The sequence below is a fragment of the Chrysemys picta genome, unplaced genomic scaffold (assembly GCF_011386835.1).
Source record: "Chrysemys picta bellii isolate R12L10 unplaced genomic scaffold, ASM1138683v2 scaf516, whole genome shotgun sequence".
NCBI classification, from domain to species: Eukaryota; Metazoa; Chordata; order Testudines; family Emydidae; genus Chrysemys; species Chrysemys picta.
The window spans coordinates 1-22,475 of record NW_027053223.1 but is presented as its reverse complement, the minus strand read 5'-3'; the positions used below and the strand labels follow the sequence as shown (position 1 = coordinate 22,475).

Genomic DNA, 22,475 nt, shown 5'->3' with positions numbered 1-22,475 from the left:
TAACAGCTATGACAAAACAAATGTGTGGAATGCAGCCTTCAGCAACAGAGTTCCACCAAGAAGCTACCACACAGTACATGGCTGCAGATGAAACTGCTATCCCAGATATTAGAAAAGTTGTGACAATGACAAATCCTTTTAGCCCTGAACACGTGTGAACATTGCAATGTGTATTGGGGCCCCACCTGAAATTGCAGAAAGTTTGTGCGTGAGAAGTGAGAATGGCCTACAAGAAAGGAAGCAGTTTGTAACCAGTAGGCTGCAAAGGGGTGAGGTGGATCTCTTTGATCCCATAGAAAGGTCTAATCTCAAACCATCTGGTAATCTCAACAAGACAATCAAACAAAAGAAGCAGCAGATAGCACAAGGGAAAGCTATTGATCATCAGATATTCCACAAGCTGACAGTTATTGTCTAGCTCAGAGATGTTGGTAGCCAGGGTGATATGAAGTGTGAACTGGCACCTGTTCCACTTTCCCTCTTCAACTTGGATGGAACTCTAAGGGCTTGTCTATGCTACCCACCAATCCAGCGGGTAGTAATCGATCCAGCAGGGGTAGATTTATTGCGTCAAGTATAGACACGATAAATCGACCACTGAGCGCTCTCCCATCGACTCCAGTTCTCCACCAGAGCAAGAAGCATAAGTGGAGTCGACGGGAGAGCGTCAGCTGTCAACTTGCCACAGTGAAGGCACCATGATAAGTAGATCTAAGTAAGTTGATTTCAGCTACGCTATTCACACAACTTCAGCTACGTGATCTTAGATTGACCCCCTGCGGTAATGTAGACAAGCCCTAAGAAAGAACCCAAAGAGCAGCACATTGTCTTGGCTGGAGAAAAATCTATCAATGGTTGAGCTAGCAGCCTCCTGTGAGCCAACGTTAGCTATTACTGACATCACGAGGATTCTGCCAATGGTGTGCACAGACCCTACCAAGTGAAAAACTTTTGGGGAGCTGTCTGATCAGCTACTGAACATTTATCCTTGGCCTAAAATGTCAATACCCTGCTGTTGGTGCAAATGAAGAATCAATGAAAACTGGTGAGAGAGTCCACAAGGGGAATGTCCAAATGCAAGAAATTTGGAACTAGACTGTGGTAACGCCATTACCAAAGCAAGATTTGAAGATCATATCAAAGAAATACACGTAACAATGCACACTTTCTCCTCAGTCATGGGATTGGGGAGCGTGAACAGAGATGATCAGCTGATTGTGAAGTATACCTTGCTGGTGGGTTTCATGACATCGCACAAGCAGTGAACGTAGTGCCTGGCACCTATTCTGCAATACCAGAACTTGAGACAGATCACAAGGAAGCAGGTTCGTGAGCCACATGCAAGAACATGCTTGAAAGTCTCAGGGAAGGAGAACACCAAGTTGGAGTGGAGGGAAACAATCCCAGAGTTAGGAGCCTCCTTCCAGGTGATGACATGGTATCCTCTCACATTAAGGATACTCCTCCATGGGAGGTAACCTCAGTTATTGGGAAGAGACAGGTAATTATAGGACTAGAAGGGACCTTGAGAGGTCATCTAGTCCAGTCCTCTGCACTCATGGCAGGACTAAGTATTATCTAGATAATGGGGATTTGATTATTAGAAATATCGATAGGTTTTGTGATGACCGGGAGAACTACATGGTGAATTGCCTACTGGTTGCAAAGGATGTGGACCTGTCAAGACATCTAGATTGACATATGTGCAGAGCTGGGGAAGGAGCCATTGGTTGGGGTATGTGTTAGTACCAATGACATAGGGAAAGGTAGGAGAGAGGTCCTGCAGGCCAAATTTAGGCTGCTAGGTAACAGTTTGAAGTCCAGGACCTCTATAGTCACATTCCCTGAAATGCTTCAAGTTCCACACACAGGGCCAGTTAGACAGGAAGAACTGCAGGGCCTCAATGCAGGGATGAGATGCTGGTGTTGGGATTTAGGTTTATTGGGAACTAGGGAACCTTTGGGGAAAGGAGGAGCCTATACAGGAACGATAGGCTCCAGCTAAACCAAAATGGAACCAGATTGCTGGTATGTAAAATTAAAATAGATCATAGTTTTTAAACTAAGGACTAAAAGCTGCAGAAGAGCATAGAGTTTGGACAGAGACATCCCGTAGGGGAGGATTAATTTAAAGGGGATACTCTATATCCTAATAAAGAGGAGAGGATAGAAGCTGATAAAGTGCAGGTAGGAACTGGAGAGTCAAACAAAAGAGAGTCCCATTCAGTTACATCACATGAAGGCAGACAATTAAATGTGACATTTTATAAGTGCTTGTGTACAAATGCTAGAATTCTAAATACAAAGATGGGTAAACGTGAGTGCCTCATTAAAGGAGGCTATTGATATAAGAGACATCACAGAAACTCAGTAGAATGATGATCAATGAGACACAGTAATACTAGGGTACAAAATATATAGGAATGACAGTACGTTGTGCTGGTGGGGGCGTGACACTATATTTGAAAGAAAGCATAGAGTCAAATATAGTAAACATCTTAAAGGAATCAAACTGTACCACAGAATCTCTAGGGATAGAAATTCCATGCTTGAATAATAAGAATATAGCAGTAGGGATATGCTACTCCCCACCTGACCAGGATAGTGACAATGACTGTGAAATACTGAGGGAGATAAGAAAGGCTATACAACCAGAAAACCCAGTAATAATTGGGAGATTTTAAACTATGCCCTGTTGACTGGGTCCATGTCACTTCAGGAAGAGATGCAGAAAGAAAATTTCTAGACACCGTTAAATGACTGCTTCTTAGAGCAGCTAGCCGTGGAACCCGCAATTCTTGATTTCGTCCTAAGTGGTGCACAGGATCTGGTCCAAGAAGTGAATCTAACTGAACTACTCGGTAATAGTGACCATAATGTAATTAAATTTAATGGCCCAATAGGGGGAAAATACCAGAGAAACCCACCACAGTAGCATTTAGCTTCAAAAAGGGAAGAACACACACACAAAGGAGAAGGCTAGTTAAATGGAAATTAAAAGGAGCCACAAGAGTGACATGCCTGCAAGATGCATGGAAACTATTTACAAACACCGTAATAGAGGCTCCAATGAATTGTACTGTATACCCCAAATTAAAAAAAAAAAAAGAGGACCAAAGAAATGCCACTGTGGCTAAACCATAGCATAAAAGAGGCAAAAAGTCATCCTTTAAAAAATGGAAGTCAAATCCTTCTCAGGAAAATAGAAAGGAGCATAAACTCTGGCAAGTCAGGTGGAAAAGGTAGGTCCAGAAAGAATTTGAAGAGCAACTAGCAAAAGTAACTGGTTAAAAGATTGAAAACTGACCATTTATTCCTACCCTTTGTTTTCTAAGTGGAGAGAGGTAACTAGTGGGGTCCCCCAAGTATCTGTACTGGGACCAATGATGTTCAACATATTCCTAAATGATCTGGAAAAGGGGGTAAACAGTGAGATGGCAAAGTTTCCAGACAATAGACAATTACTCAAGCTAGTTAAGTCCAAAGCTGACTGTGAAGAGTTACAACTAAATCTCACTAAATTGGGTGACTGGGTAACAAAATGGCAGATGAAATTCAATGTTAAGTGCAAAGTAATGCACATTGGAAAGCACAATCCCAACTGTTCATCCAAAATGATGGGATCTAAATTATCTAGTACCACTCAAGAGAGAGATCTTGGAGTTATTGTGGCTAGTTCTTTGAAAACCAGCTGCTCAAGGTGCAGTGGTGTTATAAAAAAAAATATGAGGAACCACTAGGAAAGGGCAAGATAAGACAGAAAATAGCATCATGCCACTTTTTAAATGTACCTCCACATCTTGAATACTGCATGCAGTTCTAAACTAATCTCAAAAAGTACAGAGTAGAATTGGGAAAAGTATAGAGAAGGGCAAGAAAAATTATTAGGGGGGATGGAACAGCTTCCATAGGATGAGAGATTTTTAAAAAACTGGTCCTGTTCTGCTTAGAAAAGAGGTGACGGGGGTGGGTGATAGAAGTCTATGAAATCATGAATTGTATGAAGGAAGTCTTATTTACTCCTTCACATAACACAAGAATCAGGGGTCACTCTATTAAATTAAACAAACAGAAGGAAGTGCTTCTTCACACACACAGTTAACCTGTGGAACTCGTTGCCAGGGGATGTTATGAAGGCCAAAAGTATAACTGGGTTCAAAAAAGAATTAGATCAATCCATGAAGGATAGGTCCTTCACTGGCTATTAACCAAGATAGTCAGGGATGCAACCCCATGCTCTGGGTGTCCTTAAACCTCTGATTGCCAGATGCTGGGACTGGATTGCTTAATAATTACCCTGTTCTGTTCATTCCCTGTGAAACACCTGGCATCGTACACTATCGGAAGACAGGATACTGGGCTAGATGGACCCTGGGTCTGACCCATTATGGCTGTTTGTATGTTCAAAGCAAACACTCGAAGTAAGCAGGATGATAATGTGGAGCTTGGACTCGGATAGTGCATGTGTGCACTTTTTAGGTTTTTTTATGCTTGGGGGTTCCTTCACTATAAACTGATATCTTCTAGTGTCTTTGGTCTGTGGGATGCAACTTTAAATAGCTAGTTAGTTAACATAATAAAGTTTTCTTTGTTTTACATTTCTTCTGGTTTTTAATAACGCAAATTTAATACACATATTAACTTTGTTTACAGTGTAATGGGGACCAGGTCTTTTATAACACAAGCTATACTTTTGCAATTGTATAGATATTCATTTTTATTTAAGGTGCATTACTAATATTTGATACTAAATGTAATACTTAATTGCTAGAACAGATGCTCACAATCTTCTATTAGAATGTGTATTGCTTTCCCTTGCTGAGCACTCTGTTTTAGCAAAAGAGTTAGTAACATAATTTTTACCAAGCATTTTAGAGTTAATTTGCTTGTGATACCAATTCCACTTTCAAGTATTTAGAAACACAAACTTTAACAACAATTACTTCCTTGTAACAGAACATAAAAGAACGTATAAAAATTAAACCAAAATAAATTTTAAATGCAAGTTCATGCAAACACTTTGAGGGTATTAAATTTTTATGACACTTTGTGTTTGGGAGCCAAAGGTGGAAACCTGCTGAAACTGTTTGGTTAGCTTTATGCATAAAATTGTTATTTTAAAACATTTTTGCCATGACATTTTTATAGGGATATTTAAAATTGCAAACAAGTTCATAAAAATCCCAACAAGAAATTGACATTTTAATATTACCTTTACCTTAATGTTGAGATTTCCCCTTACATTTTTTCTTTGAATAAAAAATAAAAATAATAAAAAAAAACCTGATTAATAAAAGAATTCTTTTGGTTTTTAATTGTACATCTATTTCTGCCTCAACAAATAATGCATAGATTTGTAACTGAGACCTTTTTGAACTTTAAAAAAATGGTGGTAATAATACTATGATGCTTATACCCAAAACATAATAGTAAAATAGTGTGGTACCACTTATATTTTTTAAAAAAGGTATAAAATTGACTTTTGTTGCAACAAAATAAAAATAATTAAAAAAAAAAGTGATGTTACACAGCATACATGACAAACTTACAATTAAAAACAAATGGCGCCAGACTTCTTATTTATACCTATATGAAATAAGACAAAAATAAAAAATATTTTAAAAAATAAACATGGTTAACCATTTAAATAAGCAAGTTATTACCTTCATTTTTAATAAAATGAATTCATATTAATATTTGCAAAAAATATTGTATTAATTTAGTAACAAGGCATTTTCCATTATTTTATATTTTATTTTAAAACTCTGTGATAATAAGGAAAGCCCATGTTTCAAATATTAGTTAGTGGTTAGGATTAGAAGCAGAGTGTGCATTTCTGTTGCTTGGCAACCTTATCTTCAAGCAAATTAGGAGTAATTCCATCTATTGCATTCCTGAAGAGTTAAATTTATTTATTTACTGGAGTTTTTTAAAGTAAAATGTTTACCTTGTTTTTTAATTTGTTTGATTGTTGTTTTGTTCTATTTTTAAGCTTTCGGAGGTTTCTGTAAAAACTATAACTTTTAAGGGGGGGGAGGGGATGAAGAGCAACCTAGGAAGGTAGTGAGACCTGAACATTAACTCTATAAAGTTATCTTAAGTACAGGCAGCAGCAGCAAGTTTAGCAAACTGAGAAAGGAGATAAAGGAAAACTTAACTATATGTAAAAATATTTGAGCAAGAAGGTTGCGTTTTTAGCCATGAGCAAGGAGTGTAGCTCCAGGGGTTAAAGCACTTGGGAACCCGCACCCCTAGTTTTTATCCTGGCTTTGAAAGGGAAGTGAGGATTGTTACCTGTTCTTGCAAAACCTCTATTTGTTTCCCCCAGTGTTTGTTGCTTTTGTCCACATGCCAAATGGAGTGCGGGAGTGCTCTTACATGCTCCAGTTAACTGTTTTTGGGCAACGCCATCTGTTAATGCATCTCTTAATTTTGCTAGGGCCACCTTTTTCTATTTCTGTTCCCATTCTTCAGGCACGGGTAGCTCATGCTTGCTGATGACCACAAATATTTATAACAGGACAGCACATCTCTCTTTTTTTTTTTTGGTAGTTTTTTTACAGCTGTTTCCACAAAGTTTTATTCTGTTCCCATGCTTGCTGTCTCTGGACTGCTTGCCACCCTGTTAGGAGAACGGGAGCATTCCAGAGCTCTGTGGCTTCTCCTGCTTTCTTTTAACTCTTTCTTTGTTTTTGTTATTTGCCCTGCCAATTTTGTGGCATGTTGTCTTAACTATAACAGCCATGGTTATAGTTTGCAATATTCTACATTTGAAGGCTAGTCTCTGCCCTAGCCTTACAGATTCCATTCCATGGTCCTTCCCCACGTATGTCTCCAGCACAGCAGATAACCTCAAAATATGTTTTATAATTAAGGAATAGGGGGGTCTTATCTGCATAACTTCAGAAAAATAGCAGACAGAAAACCTTTTCTGAGATGAGTACATTCTACAAATAATGACGCATATTTTGATGTAATACATGGTACAAACAAACTCATAATGTTGTGTGACTACAGACTTTTGTTTTAACCAAAGGCAAAACAACACAGGCATATGTATAAAATATATCATTGGGGGCTAAATATTTCCCAATCATTCCAAACCAGTGTTATTTTGAGTATGTAGTTCCATCACCCTGGTGATGAACACTAGATAGGTGCCTAATGTGGTAGAAATAACTTTTTTCTAGCTGATGGGTTACCCCTTAGCGCTCACCCAAGGGCCAAGCTAGTAGACTACTTGGGCAAGCCACATCACCGCTCTGTGCCTCAGTTTCCCAGCTGTCAAGTGGGGATGATGATACTGAAAGCACTAGGGCCTGAATCCACAAAAGGGTCTGAGGCATCACAATGTTTAACATTTAGACACCTAGAAAATCACAGGAACAACCCTGCGGTAGGGGCCTTCACAGTGAATGGGGTGAGACAGGCGCCTTTGACAACAATTCACAAAGCCAGCAAGGTAGGTGGGGAGTCAATGGAAGAGGCCAGCAAGAGGGATGTGCTAAGTTCCACCAGGCCCCTCTCTGAGTTCAGCCCCCAATTTTGGGCTGGTAGAAAGCACCTATTGTTGGTAGCAATCCACAAACCAGGAGCAGACAGGGGTTTGGCTGCCTAAGTCACAAGCAGGGCCCAATCCAGTGAGTGTACTCAGAAGCTGCCTAACTCCACAAAAGAGCAGGGACAAAGGGGGTTCAAGTCCCTCCTCTGCCAGATGAGTAGGAATTTGAACAGGCCTCTGCCACCTCTCAGGTGAGTGCCCCAAGCAGAATCATTCTAACTTTCTCTGCCCTTGTTAATTATTCAATTATTTAATTAAAGTGAAACAATGTCAATAGGAGAGATTGAGAGAGACTACATGAGAATATCTCATTCTCAGGGCCCTGACCTGAGAGGTAGCAGATCCCTGCTCAAATCCCTTCTCCTTATCTGGCAGAGGGGAGACTTGAACCAGTGGTCTCCTCCCAGCACTCTAACCACAGGGCTACAGTTGACAAGAGAAGGCCTCCCCCCACCCTGGCTGTCCTGTGGAGCTAGGCAGTCTCTGAGCATGCTCACTGGTCCTACCCATGACTCAGGGGAACACCAGGCTGTGGCTCACTCACTCTGGGGTGTAGGTGGGAGACAGGTGCCTAGACACCTGAAGTGAGGCAACGGCATGCATGTAGAGAGGCAGAAACCCAGCACCTACTGCAGAACCTGAGGTGCCTGCAGGGTTAGATAGCAGCTGAACAGGAGATTTGAGGGTCACAGCTGAGCCTAAAAACAGGACTTAGGAGCCTAGGGAGCTTTGTGGCTCCTACACTAGGGATTTTATTATCTGCCTGGCGCTGGTCTCAGTGAAGGGCAGCGGCCCCATTTCTGATGCCACAGGCAAGAGTCAAACAGTCAGAACTTTACTCAGCACGTGATTCAGTGTTTAATGCTCAGTTTTTACAGAAAGACCAGGCAAAAAGACGCTGCGTGTCTGCAGAAACAGTAAAGTGCCTGCAAACAGGGAAGCACAGGACTGTTAGAGTTGTAGGACACGCAGTAAAAGGAACCGATTCTGCCATTATCAAGGCTCAAAGCCCAGCACCACTCCCCTGAAAGGGACAGGATTCTATTCAGGATGTCCACTTGTGGGTTAAGCCAGTACACCACCAGCTCTGTGATTCCCCACCCCCCAGCATTACTAAGGCCATGGCCCACCGTCAGGCATTTACACTCAGAATCAGCGCTGACTTGAGCCCAGATGCTTCTGATCTCTGTCCTGACACCGACCCTTGGCGCACACTGAGAAGGGGCAACTCCTTACTATCCCACTGGGTAGCCACAGTGCTGGAATCGACGTGTCCATGATTTGAGAAGCTAGTGAATCGCCCAGAGCACGGTGATTTCTGTCTGGTTCCGGGACAGGGGCTGGGCTGCCAGTAGCAGTAGCCCTCTTACTGCCTCAAGATCAAGAGGACAGAGCGCACTTGGAATGGCATAAAGGAAAGCTTCAGGCCATGCTCCTCCAGCGGCAGATCGCTGCTCGGGTCTGGCCGTTCCAGGAGGTCACAGCTGGGGAAGGAAGAGAAAGAGAGAATGAAGCTGAAGCCCCAGAATACAAGGTCTCACAGCGGCTTCTCCCTTCCCCCATCTACTTACCTGATTGCTTCCTTCACAGGAAGGGAGGTCTGGAGCCACGTGACCACAGTGCTGCCATGTGACTCATACAGCCTGACCACCAGCCCGTCCAGCCTGTCCTCAGCCTTCATGGACAGAGAGAAACATTATTCTCAGGATCAGCCAGATGACTGATGATACCTGATCTCCAAATGCTTTACAAAGGGGGAGGGGGGGGCAGTATCATTACCCCATATTAGAGACATGGAAACTGAGGCACCAAGAGGGGAAGGGACACACACTGAGTAGGCCTGTGCCAGAGCTGGGTCTAGAAGCCAGGTTAGCTGAGTCCCAGTCCAGTGCTCTAGCCACTAGCATATGCTGCCTAGACGGCACGGTGCCTCCTCCCAATCATCAATGTGCAAGAGCAGCTTTGGTTCACCATTTCGACTAGAGGATAGCCAGCAGGAAGAGGTCAAACTCTGAACCTGGCTGGGTCGCCCCGTTTAGAACAGACGGACCCTGAGTTCTGTAAGTCCCTGCAGGAGGCTGTAATGAGGAGTAATGCTTTGCAATTCTCTTCCAGAGCCCTCAGAGTGCTGACGCAGGCAGGAATTGTTCAGCCCATCTGGGCAACGGAGATACCAAGGCCTGAATTTCCAGAAGTGGCCACTGAGTTTAGGTGCCTGCACTGTGAATGTTCACATTGGGCCTGATCTCCTGAGGAGCTCAGCCCCGTCCCCACCCAGCAAAGTATGCTGGATGTGTGGGCACTCAGCAACTCTGAGCATCAGGCCCAAGGCACTGTAAGCTGGGGGCCTAAAAATGGAAGAGAAGCTGCCACTGCTATGGGTGCAAGATTTTGGCTAGTGTGATTCTCCCAAGTCCAAACAGTGAGCCAGGCTGCCTGACTCCCAGACTCCTGCTATAACCACTAGCCCACACTGCTTGCCCTGTCAGTGTAGGAAATTCCTGCTCAGCTCAGCTGAATGTCAAAGATCTGGGAGGTGTGGGCAGATGAAGGATGAATGGAAAGGTCCAATCACTGGACTAGGACTGAGAGCTGTAGCTAACTCTCCTGCAAGGCACTTGGCTTCTGTCAATCCAAAGTGCTGTAACAATGCACAATGCTAATACAAGAGCTGCCAGTGCTGTGTGTCTGCAGATACCGCAGCTGGTGCCTTTCAACACACCGCTGCCCCCCTTGTCTCTCTTTGGGGCACGTGCCTGTTTGACGGTTTCTAGCACAACAGCTGGTGAATGCACAGAGAAGGCACTCCAGGCTGGACACTGCGCTGACACAGCTGGCACGGTGTGCAGAGGGAAGTTCAAGTTGTAAGCATAATGGATCACACCCGCCTCCTGGAAGGAACCTGCACAGAGAATACAACAGCAGCTGTCAGGAGTTAAGCGCTCAGCACAGTTAGAAACAGCAGCAGCGCCATCCCCTGTGAGACGGGAGCAGGCACTGTGCCGCGGTCCCACACGGGAGAGAGCTATTTTCTTTGCCCACATGCTCCCCTCAGGAATTGGCAGGCTCCTTGGGGGCATATCAGTGCTGTGCTGCTCAGCCCCCGAAACTCACCCCTGTGAGGCATCACGGCATAGGTGAACTCATGGGGTCCAATATCTGCAGTGGCATCTGGTGACTTTGGCGCTCTCAGCCTGGAGGAGAGGGATGAATTAAGGGGGTGGAGCCTCTTCCACTGGCAGTGCCTAGAACCAGCCCCACTTCCTTTAAACACTAGTGCACATGCACTACCGGTGTCAAACCACCCTGCTGTTCCATCACGCAGCAGGGACCCCTGCAAACTGCACCACAGTCAGGCTCCATGGCCGTGCCCCATTGGGGGAGGAGCTCCTGCCACAAGACTGCGAACGCCCGCTGCACTCACACGCCAGAGGCCTAGGGTCTGTCTTGACTTGTCACCAAACACTGACCCAACACTTGGATCAAAGTATTCAAGAAACTGATCCCATCATAGAGAGCAAGGTGCTGCAAGCTCAGTAACTAGATCAGTGACAGCCAATCCTTAGTGGCATGAATTCCTGACCACTGCAGGAAAGGGTTAAAACCTTATCATGTCCGTACTTGACGGGACGGGGCAGAGAGCGGATCCCGTTATAAATGGGACACATTCTAAAGCACAATATGCACTAGAGTTTCCATTTCCAGTCCAATCCCGCTGCTATATACAGGGTGCAGAGCACAGCGTTTGCAAAGTTAAACGATAGTGCACATGGGACTGCAGCATCCCCAGCGAGCAGAATTGTAAACCCAAGGCATCCATTGCCCAGCCCCGCCCCCCACCCACTCACAGCGAGAGGCTCATCACGTTCTTGTGCACCGACGCGCCGTATTTGCAGTCGTTCAGCAATGCCACCCCGAAGCCGTGCTCAGACAGGTCCATCCACTTGTGACTCCACACCTTGGGGAAACAACTGGCCTGGCATTAGGGGGCTGTCACCCGGGATGGTTATTTGTGGAGCAAGGTGGGTGCCACGCAATCTGTCTTACTGACCAAGAACACAAAGGGTGGCTGGGGGAGGCAGACGATGGCCCCTTGGGCTCTGCAGAGGGCCAATCCCTGTGAACAGCCTAGATCACCAATCAGGAGCATAACTGGAAAGCTAGTCCCCATGAAGGAAAGGCAGATCGGGTTCCTTCATCAAACTGACCGGCAGCTGCAGTGAGGCTAGGATGCAAATTCCCTAGCTCTGGGGAACTGCATGACCCACTAACACTGAAATGCAACTTCGTCTGCCCCAGGCTGGCTCCGCACAACAGCAAACCACAGGCCATTCCGAGACAGTTGAGCGTCCATCTGGATCCCCCGGAGGGAGCTTGTGATTGGGCAGTGGGAGGCCGGTACTGTGCTATGTCAGTGTACAAAGCCATATCTGTGCCCTGGCTGGGAAGGATTTGAATAGCGACACTGACTCAGCAACCCAAGATTTTGTTCTCACTGAGGTCCCTGCTTAAAGCTCTACTCTCTTGGGATATGGGGACTCTGCTCCTGCTGGGTTCACCTCCCCGCAGGAGACAGCCTATCCCTGCAGCAGTTCAGCGAGCAGCTGTGGTCCGAGGCGAGCTGTTCTCAGAGGGCACGCGGGGTGGGGAAAGAAGGGACGGTGTCTATCTATCAGGGCTATTTCTACCTAGAGAGCTGGGGCAGTGGCAGGGCCCAGCCTGCTGCCCTCCTACCTCGAACCGAGCCCAGTCCCAAGACGTGTTCCAGTGCGTCGGCCTCTGCAGGTGCCCAAACTGAATCTCATACGTTGCATTCATGCTCCGAACCTGCAATGGGAACTCCACCTTCAGGAATCGGTGAGCCTCATTCCAGTCAACCTAGAGCAAACGGGGCGGCCAAAAGGAGGCTCAGGTCATTGTGGGGGAGACGGGAAAGATGGCATCATCTTCACCACAGTGGCTCCCCTGTTCTAGCTTCCTCAGGAACTTCCCATTGTCTAGTTAACCCCACCCAACAGGGACCTGGTTCCCTGGTAAAGTATCGAGCAAGGGCTAAAACTGGCCCTGGGACTGTATTCTATTGTCTCTGAACGTGGGAAAACATGATCACATCAATCCATCCCAGTGGCTTTAAACAATCCCAAAGCTCTTCCGAAGTGCTTCGTTATATGCCACATGCGGCTCTTTTACAGTTAAAATGCAGCTCACTGAGCCCCTCGAGACCTCCTCATTTTCCCCCTACCAGACTGGGGAGGAGAAGTGGGGCGAGGCTCAGGGCTTCTCCCAGAGACGACTGGCACTTGCTGAGTGTGGGGGACAAAATTAAAACATTCGCCCCTCCAACAGCTTGAGTGATGCCCTCCCAGGCACACATACCCCTTACCCTCAGTGGCCCCTGCCTGCAGCTCCCAGGTGTTAGCTCCTTGTGGAGAGACAGCGGCAAATGGTTGGGAGCTGCAGCAAGGGGCCGCTGCTTTAGCTCCATGGGGAGAGGCAGCAGCAAAACACTGTCTGTCTCTGCAGCTCCCAGCTGTGTGCCGCTGTCTCTCCCCATGGCCGCAGCTGCTGTGCAGGGAAGCGGCCTGGCAGCACCATGTGACTGAGTGGGGCTAGCAAACCCTGGCAAATATTTGGAGGGGCATGTAACCCCACGTGCCCCCCCAATGTTGCCTCCTGTTTCTGCCCAGCAGGGTGGGGGGTCTTGGGGTTCCAGTCCCTTGGGGCATGCCTGCCAGGGTGCAGGGCTTCAGCAGGGGTGGAGCTGAAGCCCCAAGCCCCAGGAGGCATGCCCTGCTCTCAAACTTCTGAAGATTGTCGTATGCAGCTCAGACTCTCGGTAAGTTTGGCAGTATATGCAGTAAAGGCTAGATGGGAATAGGGGCATCCAGGAGAGGCAGCAGAGGTGATGAGTGTTGCCTCCAGTGAGGAGACGCGCCTGTCTTTGGTTACGAATGTTCACTATCTTGGCTGCTTCTTGACTCTCCTCCAGTTCTGGTCTTGGCTTGCCTAGGATGCAACCTTTCCTTGGACCTCGCCCCAGTCATCCACCTTTGCCACCTCTATGCTCCATTCCTACAACACACACATCCTTCTGGGATTCTCTCCTCCCCCCACAGCAGGCTATATAAGGCGGGCGTGGCCTGCACAAGCCTTTCCAAACCTGGGTCAGGAATCGAAGATAAGGACACATGGCATCCAGGATGACTTCTTGGGTGATGACACTCCGCTCACTGATCTGCAGAGAGAATTTCACACTTCCTCGCAGGCCCCCAGCCAGGACAATCTCCAGAGGCTTCAGAAGGGTTGTGATTGGCTTCCTAAAACAGATGTCAAGCATAAGGGTTAAGATTCAGGGGGTGACAGCTCTGTGTTCAAAAGGTTAACGTAAGGCTCCTACACTCGGAAGACAAGAGGGGAGCAGGGATACTCCCCCCCACCTGAGGCTGCATTTTTCTCACCAGAGGAATTCTTAGAACCCCTCCCAGGCGCTGTGTAATCTTACACTATTCTACGCTACTCCCCTGGACACGAAGAGCTGGAAAGAACAAGCACATAGTTTTCCATTGCAGAAGTTTTGTCCTCTCTCTGGGAAGTTGGTTCTTTGCTACAATCCCAAGAGGCAGAGAGCTTTGCAGAGTCCTAAAAAAGTACCAGTACCCACAATGCACTGCTCACTTACCTGGTTTCCAGGTGATAATCCATCACGTCCCAAGCATCCCAGTACAAGGGAACATCATCAAATATCACAAACTGGTTAGCGCAGTGACCATCCTGGACTGACTCTCTGAAACAAAGCAGGGAGGCAGAGGATCAGCAAGGGAACAAGAAGCTGCAGTGGATGACATAAGAATTCTGTGACCTGAAACAACATTCCAACAGCCTGGAAACAGACACCTGCCACTTTAGCTTCTCTGGGAGGAGACTAGGTAGGAGAAATGAACCAGCCTTTCATTTGGCCGACTGATGTTCAAGCCCCACAGGCGGGCTTAGTTATGATGAAACTGAGGAGGAGAGGAGGCCTCAAATTAGTCCCCACTGGGTTTCACACCCCAGTCTGTCCAGGCAAGATGGAATCATTGGAGATGATTTCAGTGAGAGCAGATCCATATTCTACGAACGTTAAGTAAAACCAATGTAGACCGTCAGCTCTTTGGAGCAGGGTCAATTTGCTCCTGTATTTGCCCAGTGCCTGGCACAACGAGCCCCAGTCTGGATTGGCCCTCAGGCATGGCTGCAATAAACACGATGAATAATCGTCATACCTCCCCGAGTGCACTAAGCGAAGCGACATCACGCGCCCCATGGAGTCCAGGTGAGCCGCGATAACCCCATTCTCCATGGTCACAGAGCCATCTGCCTGGTGAGAAAGAAGAAAGAATCAGAAGAGAGCACAGGCTCCACACCAGCCAAAGAGTGAGTGTGTGTGTGTGCAATGCTACAAGTTACTGAAAACGGTGTTGCAAATCCAGTTTAGGAGCTTGGCCCATGGAGCTTTCTGATGTGCAAGCGAAGAATCCAACAGGGCGGCTCACCTGTTTTGTCACCGTCACGGGATGAGGGGGTGTTAATGAATCCTCCATGGCAGAGCAGCCCATGCTAGGCACCTTCACCAGGGCTGAAAGGAAGAGAGGCAGAGCGGTTCACTCAAACGCTTTTCCCTTTAGGAGATGTCTTCTCTCTCACTGTGTGCCATTGGGCCCCCTCTTCGCTAAGAAATACCTCCCCCCTGCTCTGATGTCCAGGAGCTTCCCATGTGAAAATAATTTTCCATGTGATGCTGAGGGAGATGGAGCCTATTTCTAGAGATCATGGATAAGCCAATGTCTGTCTCAGCTGTGCGAGAGGCAATGGCTCTGTATCCTCCATGTGACTGGAATTAGACAGCCATCACTTTGTTGGTCTATTTTTCCTGGTCCACCTCCCCTGCTCTGCTCCTGTCCCCCGCACCAGAAGATTTAGGGTGCATCTGTGCTTTCTGGGGGATGATCTGCAAGTCTTTAGATAGGCAGGACAATGGCACCGAAGGTCTTTGCTCCAGTCCTGGAGATGACTTCAGTCCGTTCCCAGGGAAAAGTGTTCAGAACAAGGAGGCTTTCTGCTGTCTCGGGACCAGTCGGCAAAAGTTCTCCAAACAAGGACCAAACAGCATCTTTAATGAGGAGACCACCCATGCTACGGATTTCTGGGCAAAGAAAAGGCATTTCAGTTCAGAGCAGACTATTATTAATTATAGAGCACCCCAAAGTTGGCTAGGCCCTTTAGAGACATACAAAAAAGACAACGGAGTGAGAGAAAGGATGTAGTACACACTGGCCTCAGAATTGCTTGTCCATTTGCCCCATCATGCCTAATCTTACTAAGCAAGTTCTCTTTACTCTTAACCCTAATTCCCCCAACTCCCTTCCATTCAACTGGTGTGTTTAACTCTGGGCTGCATTTTTTCCAGTTAAACTCTGGATTCCCTCCTTGCACCATCCTAACATTCCTCTGTCTTCCATGCAAATTCAGACTGGCCATAAAACATACAATTTTTTAACAGTGAGGGTAATTACCCCTTGGAACAACCTACAAGGGTCGTGGTGGATTCTCCATCATTGGCAATTTTTAAATCAAAGCTGGATTTTTTTTCTAAAATATCTGTTCTAGGAATTATTCTGGGGAAGTTCTCTGGCCTGTGTCATACGGGAGGTCAGCGAATTCTTTCCCAAGTGTCTGGCTGATGGGTCTCACCCACTTGCTCAGGGTCTAACTGATCTCCACATTTGGGGTCAGGAAGGAATTTTCCCTACAGGTAAGACTGGCAGAAACCCAGGGGGGGGGGGGGAGGGGGGTAGTTGCCTTTTCTGCAGCATGGGGCATAGATCACTTGCTGAACTAGTGTAAATGGTGGATTCTCTGTAACCTGAAGTCTTTAAATCATGATTTGAGGACTTCAGTAACTCAGCCAGAGGTTAGAGGCCTACTACAGGAGGGGGTAGGTGAGGTTCTGTGGCCTGAAATGTGCAGGTCAGACTAGATGATCATGATGGTCCCTTCTGGTCTTAAAGTCTACAAGTCAGTGAGATGATCACAATGGTTCCGAATAGCCTTGGAATTGATGCATCTCTGCAGCCATTCCTAGCAACCTCCCAACAATCCTCCCCATCCCCACTGCTCAAACCAACCCTTCACATGCACAGTCTCTTCCAGTGTCACAGGACTCCTGGGGCCACGGAGTCTCCACCTGCAGGGAGGGGGGGGGGGTCCTCTGCTTGCCAGACTCTGACTGTGTAACCAGATACAGTTGGGGCTTGTTTTCTCTGGGTATTGACAAATGGCATAATGCAGACTGGCTGAGTGCAGTGGGGCCACGGCCCAGGGCACTATGGGCATCCTTCCTCCTACCAGCCTCAGTGGAAGCAGGATGCGCAGGGCAGGAAAACAGATTGGGTCCCATTAGTTATTACCAACACCAAGAGCACAACCTATTAATGTGGAGTCCCCGATGCCTGTAGGGCTTGTAACAAAACCAAACCACAACCAAACATTCACCAAACCAGGCAAGGAGTCAGATCAGAAAGCAGGAACACCACCTTTCAAAGCCCACCTGACAGAGGGTGTTACAATGAACCCAACCCACTTGACAGGAAAAGCCTCTTAGCACAAATCACTCCTCACCTGCCTAGTATCTCATGGCATCCTCCACAACTAGCTGGATACAACTGCCTGGCAACACGTCGTGGAACTGATTCAGGAGCAGCAGCCTGAGCACGGGGGACCGAGGCAAGAACCAGAAGAGAGCTATGGATTAGTATCACTATGAATGAACTATGCCATCCTCATTCTAGAGGACAAAGCCCTTTGTATCTTGCTGCCGGCTGATGGGGACTGCAATAGCCAGGCAGTTCTCACATGCACATGGTAACTGTGGCCTTCTGGCTTCAGGTCACCACTTTCACTCCATCCATCAAAAATGTGAGTTCTGATGGACCCTGCTCTGCTGCTCTTGGAGACAAGAGAGAGTGCAGCCAGCTCACAGACCCTGAACTCTCTTAGCAGTCACCCAAGCCAGGCATTCCTAGCCTTTTTCTGGGAGGATTCCCTGGGCACAGGTTTGGGAATTCACAGAAACAAATATACTTGTTCCTTCAATTCCCTGCCTTTGCAGCAACCTTGGGCATTGGTGGCATCTCAGTGTCTCCTGGTCTCTGCCTGTGGCACACAATAGTTCAGCCTCCTGAGGACCAGAGGGGTATTTCTAATAGCCTGTGATATACAGGCAACTATGACATACTTGTCCATAAAATGAATTCTTCTAAATCAGTCTGTTGAGAGACTGTCTGGGGTTTGGTCTAAGCTATAAATGAATGAGGCTATTTTTTGGTTTGCTACTTAATATATTGTTTGTTACTATCTCATCTAATGAAAACACTGTGTCCACTTGTTTTTTATATACCTGAATGTGCTTAACGCTAGAGCCCGGCAAATCTGCGGTTATCCACTTATATCTGCAGATAGCTGCATCCGCGGAGGCGGTTGTATTGTTTACCATCTTTGCAGATCGCGGATTGGATGCTGATCCAAATTTTTGTATGTGCGCAAAGCTCTACCAGTGAGGTAGGGTGCAGATGCATATAAAAGGGGGAGTGCGGATCGCAGGTCAGATACAAGTTAATTATCACAGATGCAGATCCAAATTTCTGTATCAGCGGAGGGCTCCGATTATCACTGCAGCTTTATCCAATCAATGGTGGCACTCGGACGAACTACTTTACCTCCAGAGATGCTGCAGTTTGATGGAAGGATACTGGAAAGTATTTTTCTGGGTCAGAGCAAAACTACTCAGTACTTCAGCATCATGGAGTATCCGCTCGCACTCCCGATTCCCTTTCTTTATCTGATCCCAAAGTAGGAGAAAACAGGTTTATAGGAAGAGCTATATCAGAGGAGATTTTTGCCATCTGTAGCAAAACATTATATCAGACATTAGGATGTAGACAGTATCTATTACTAGGGGTAGGGATAGCTCAGTGGTTTGAGCATTGGCCTGCTAAACCCAGGCTTGCAAGTTCAATCCTTGAGGGGGCCAGTTAGGGAACTGGGGTAAAAATCTGTCTGGGGATCAGTCCTGCTTTGAGCAGGGGGTTAGACTAGATGACCTCCTGAAGTCCCTTCCAACCCTATGATTCTATTATGTATTCACAAATAGCAATGAGATTCTCTTTTCCCTGAGGGTACCTTCTCCAGAGCCCCTCCCACTGTAACAGCAGAGATTACAGTCGCTCAGAAATTAGCTAGCTGTTCTGAAAGATGGTACTTCCCACAATGCTCTGTTAATCGATAGCAGCACGCAATGCTGCCGTGTCAGTTTTGGAAACAAGGGGTTTGGGTGGCAGCCTCTCTGTACCATGTTTACAGAGGTCAGGCAGAGAGAGACACTCAGCTGAGGGCTGAATGCCCCTTCCTACTATGGGGAAAACCCCCAGTGGCTCAGCAATCAACCCGAGATCCAATGAGCAGCTTTTGCTCATCTCTGGCTCAAACAAGAGCATCCCTCTTGTTTTCAAACGCAGTTCAAAGAGACCCTGTCAAATAGTTTAAAGCTGAGACGTAAGGCCTGTAAAGAAGAAAACCTGAATTAACCAAAAGCAGTGCTAAAAACCCCAACCCACCAATGCTGTACCAGTGCATGAGACCTAGAAAGCAGACCGACTAGAAACAGGGTGTGTCTATGCTGGAACAAGGCTAGCAGAAATGGCATTCAAAACGGACCATCTGCAAGAGTCTTGTCTACACTAGGGCACAAGCTGATGGGAGTTTTCTGTAAATTTTCCTGGTGCAGTCAGAGCACCAATCATTGTAGCACGTAGGGCTCTGTCCTGATAACTTCTATTGGACTAACTGTGAAAATGACATGGGCTCGCAGCTTTAGAGAATCACAAGGTCTTTGTCAGGTCCTACTATGGCATTAAATTGCACCAATGACGGCACACCAAGGAGATGGATTCAGAGTGGAAGTCTCCCCTACTGGTCAGAGTTAACCTGATCTAGATAGTTTCCACCCACTGCCTTATCTCCCCTCCCATCCCGGGCATGGTAACCTGGGTCTGGGTGGTATAAGTGCCGTTGTGTAGCTCCAGGAACAGTTCTCCTATCCAGGTGAACAGCTGGGTCTTCTCCTTCTCCAGCATAGAGAAAAACCGGTCAGGTGTGGACATCTGAACCCTATGGGGGAGAAAGGCAGATAGTGACAATACAGGCTCAGCAGCTGCTGCCCACTGCAGAGGGAACGAGGAGCCCTGTGGTTCCTTCCCTAGCACAAGTCGATGGATTGCAAGTGGGAAAGCAACAGCCCCAGTTGTGAATCATCAGCTCCCTCCAGCCCCACTCTCCAGAATGGTAGGACCAAAGGGGTTAGCAAAAAGCTCTCAAGAGTCGGCAGTCAGCACCGAGCTCTGAAGGACACACGAGGAGAGAGGGTAGAGCCTCCCCAGACCTGGGTAGCCCATCTGTATCACTCATTCTCTTCAGCCTGTCCAGCATCTTCTGGGTCGGGCCACCTCCTCCATCTCCAAACCCAAAGAGAGCGGCGCTGTGGTTCACACGGCCTTTGTCTCTATTGTTGTTCATGGTTTTCAGCATCTAGAGAAGATTACATATACACATGACAAGTAGTGTCAGGCCCCCTCATAGTCAAGCCAAGGAGAGCCCTGCAGGCGTAAAGATCAGGCACTAGCTTGTTGTCCTCTTCTCACCATGTTCATTCTCTTTTCAGCTCTGCCTCCCGGGACACATCCACCGGGGCCCAGGGAGACAGGAGAATCTGGAGAAGTTGAGAGCCCTCCTGCAGTGACTCATCAACTCTCCACTCCCCCGTGGATTTAGCTTTAAAATGCAGCTCATTATAAAAAACTCAAGGCTCTGACACATTGCATGGACAGACAAATCTGGGCTTTACTCCAAACACCCCACCTGCTTGTCCTATCACCTTTCCCCACCTCCTCATTATGTGGCACTCCCCTCCAACAGCCATTGTTTACAGCCCAGATGGCGGTGACATTCCCTTGCAAGCTGCGTACACTGGGACAGAAAGACAGAGGCAAACCCATCTGCCTACAATGTCATATCGCTCACCTCCTCCACTCGACCTTTTAGGGCATAGGAATTGCCAGGCGGGAAATGGGTCAGAACTTGGGAGCCATCGATGCCTTCCCAGAAAAAGGTGCTATGCTGGAAGAGAGCAAAATGTCACCAAGGGGGAGTCTATTACAGCCTCACAGGGGGACACCGCAGGGACAGCCAGAGTGGGGCGCATTAGTCCAGGGAGCTACTGAAAATAAACTTCTGGTTGCTCACCATTAACTTTTCAAAGCTGTTGGCTTCATACTTCAGCACCTTACCATGATATGATCAGTCGCCAAATCTTCTCTTGTTGTGGGCTATGAACTACCTGATCCAGTCAGCCTCACGTAAAGCTCTGGTGAGCTCTCTGAATGAGGGCCTATGCCCAGAGAGCCAAAGGAACAGTTCAGCTAGTACGAAGATTGGTCACATGCAAGCCCACTGGACAGACTCCCATACACACATGCACGCCCCCCACAGCAGGAAAGGCCAGCTCACCGGGAAGGTGTTCACCAGGCTCCAGCTGAGTTTCTGAGTGAGGAACCATCGTATCCCACAGCCATGCATCAACTGGGGCAGCTGGGCCAAGTATCCAAAGGTGTCTGGCAACCAGAACTGGGAGCAGAGAAGAGAACGTGCGAGAGAGAGAGAGAGAAACACAACCCCGTCACCTGCTCAGGTGTCGCTCAGACAATGTAGCCGGGTGCACCTATCTCCCCACACATCTCTAGGGCAGAGACGGGAACAGGCCCAAATTCTGGATACCCCATATAGTCAGCCACGTATCACTGCGGCCCTAGTGCTCTCCACAGGGCCCCTCAGCCTGGAGGAAATATTGCTAGGTAGTGGGTGCTATATGAACTGGCCAAGGCCTATGTACTAGGGAATAGGAAGAGGTACGCTGCACTAATATATCCGAGGCCCTAGCAGCCTCCGGCTGGAATTTCTTGTGGATGGTCCAGCGGTTCAGGCACTAGTTTAGGACTTGGGAGACCTGGAATAAAGTCCCTGCTCTGCCACAGACTTCCTGTGTGACCTTGGACGAGTCACTGGGCCTGTCTGTGCCTCAGTTTCCTCATCTGTACAGTGAGAATAGCAGCACTGCCCTTCCCCACAGGGGTGCATGAGGTTAGATACAAAAGAGATCGAAAGAACTCAAATATGATGGTGATAGGCCACATACATACCTTAGATAGATCACTCCTAAGTGAGCGTGTCCCACCAAGAATGAAGCAGAGACACTGGGAATATCAGCTCTAAAAGGGACCACATGGATCACCTCCGCCACCCCCAGAGAAGGAACATGTAGAGGGGATCCACCAAGGAGGAACACGTACCTCCGAGCAAAGCTTCCCAAACTACTGCTGGAAAAACCGCTGTCCCTGCAGGAACTGACGCACCATTGATTCACCACTGGGAAGATTCCCATCCTGGAAGACAATGGCAACTCTGAGGAATTCTGTGCAGATCTCCTGCCCCACTTGCCAGCAGAGAAAGGAGAGTGGCCACCCCAGTAGCATGCACCCCATGGCAGGCCCAATCCATACAGCTCCCAGCTGAGACACTGCAGTCATGTATGGACATGATACACCCTCCAGAGGGGAGGGGGAGGGCAACAGAGTCTGGGGAAAGGGAAGAGCTTGTTGACAATACAGCTGAGGGTGCTACTGGGTTATGGTTCCAGGGTATAAGGCTGCCTAATCTAGAGTTAGGGGTACACAGCATAGGACTCCCTGGAATAGGATTAGAATTACAGTTGGTAGGACTCCCAAAGCTAGTGTTATGGTTCCAGAGGGTCAGGCTCCCAAGGCTA

General features: G+C 47.4%; 1 protein-coding gene and 1 pseudogene across 1 annotated transcript in view; one reads left to right on the top strand and one right to left on the bottom strand.

The window, feature by feature from the left end:
• LOC101943171 (endonuclease 8-like 1) overlaps nt 1–20,678 on the top strand; it is a 42,843-nt gene extending 22,165 nt beyond the window's left edge. The window contains exon 9 of the mRNA XM_065579613.1: nt 20,316–20,678. Coding sequence (XP_065435685.1) covers nt 20,316–20,425 — 110 coding nt within the window. The 3' untranslated portion in view covers nt 20,426–20,678. The remainder of the gene's footprint in view (nt 1–20,315) is intronic.
• Nucleotides 8,396–22,206, bottom strand: LOC135978909 (alpha-mannosidase 2C1-like; annotated as a pseudogene).
• Between the last annotated feature and the right edge of the window lie 269 nt (nt 22,207–22,475).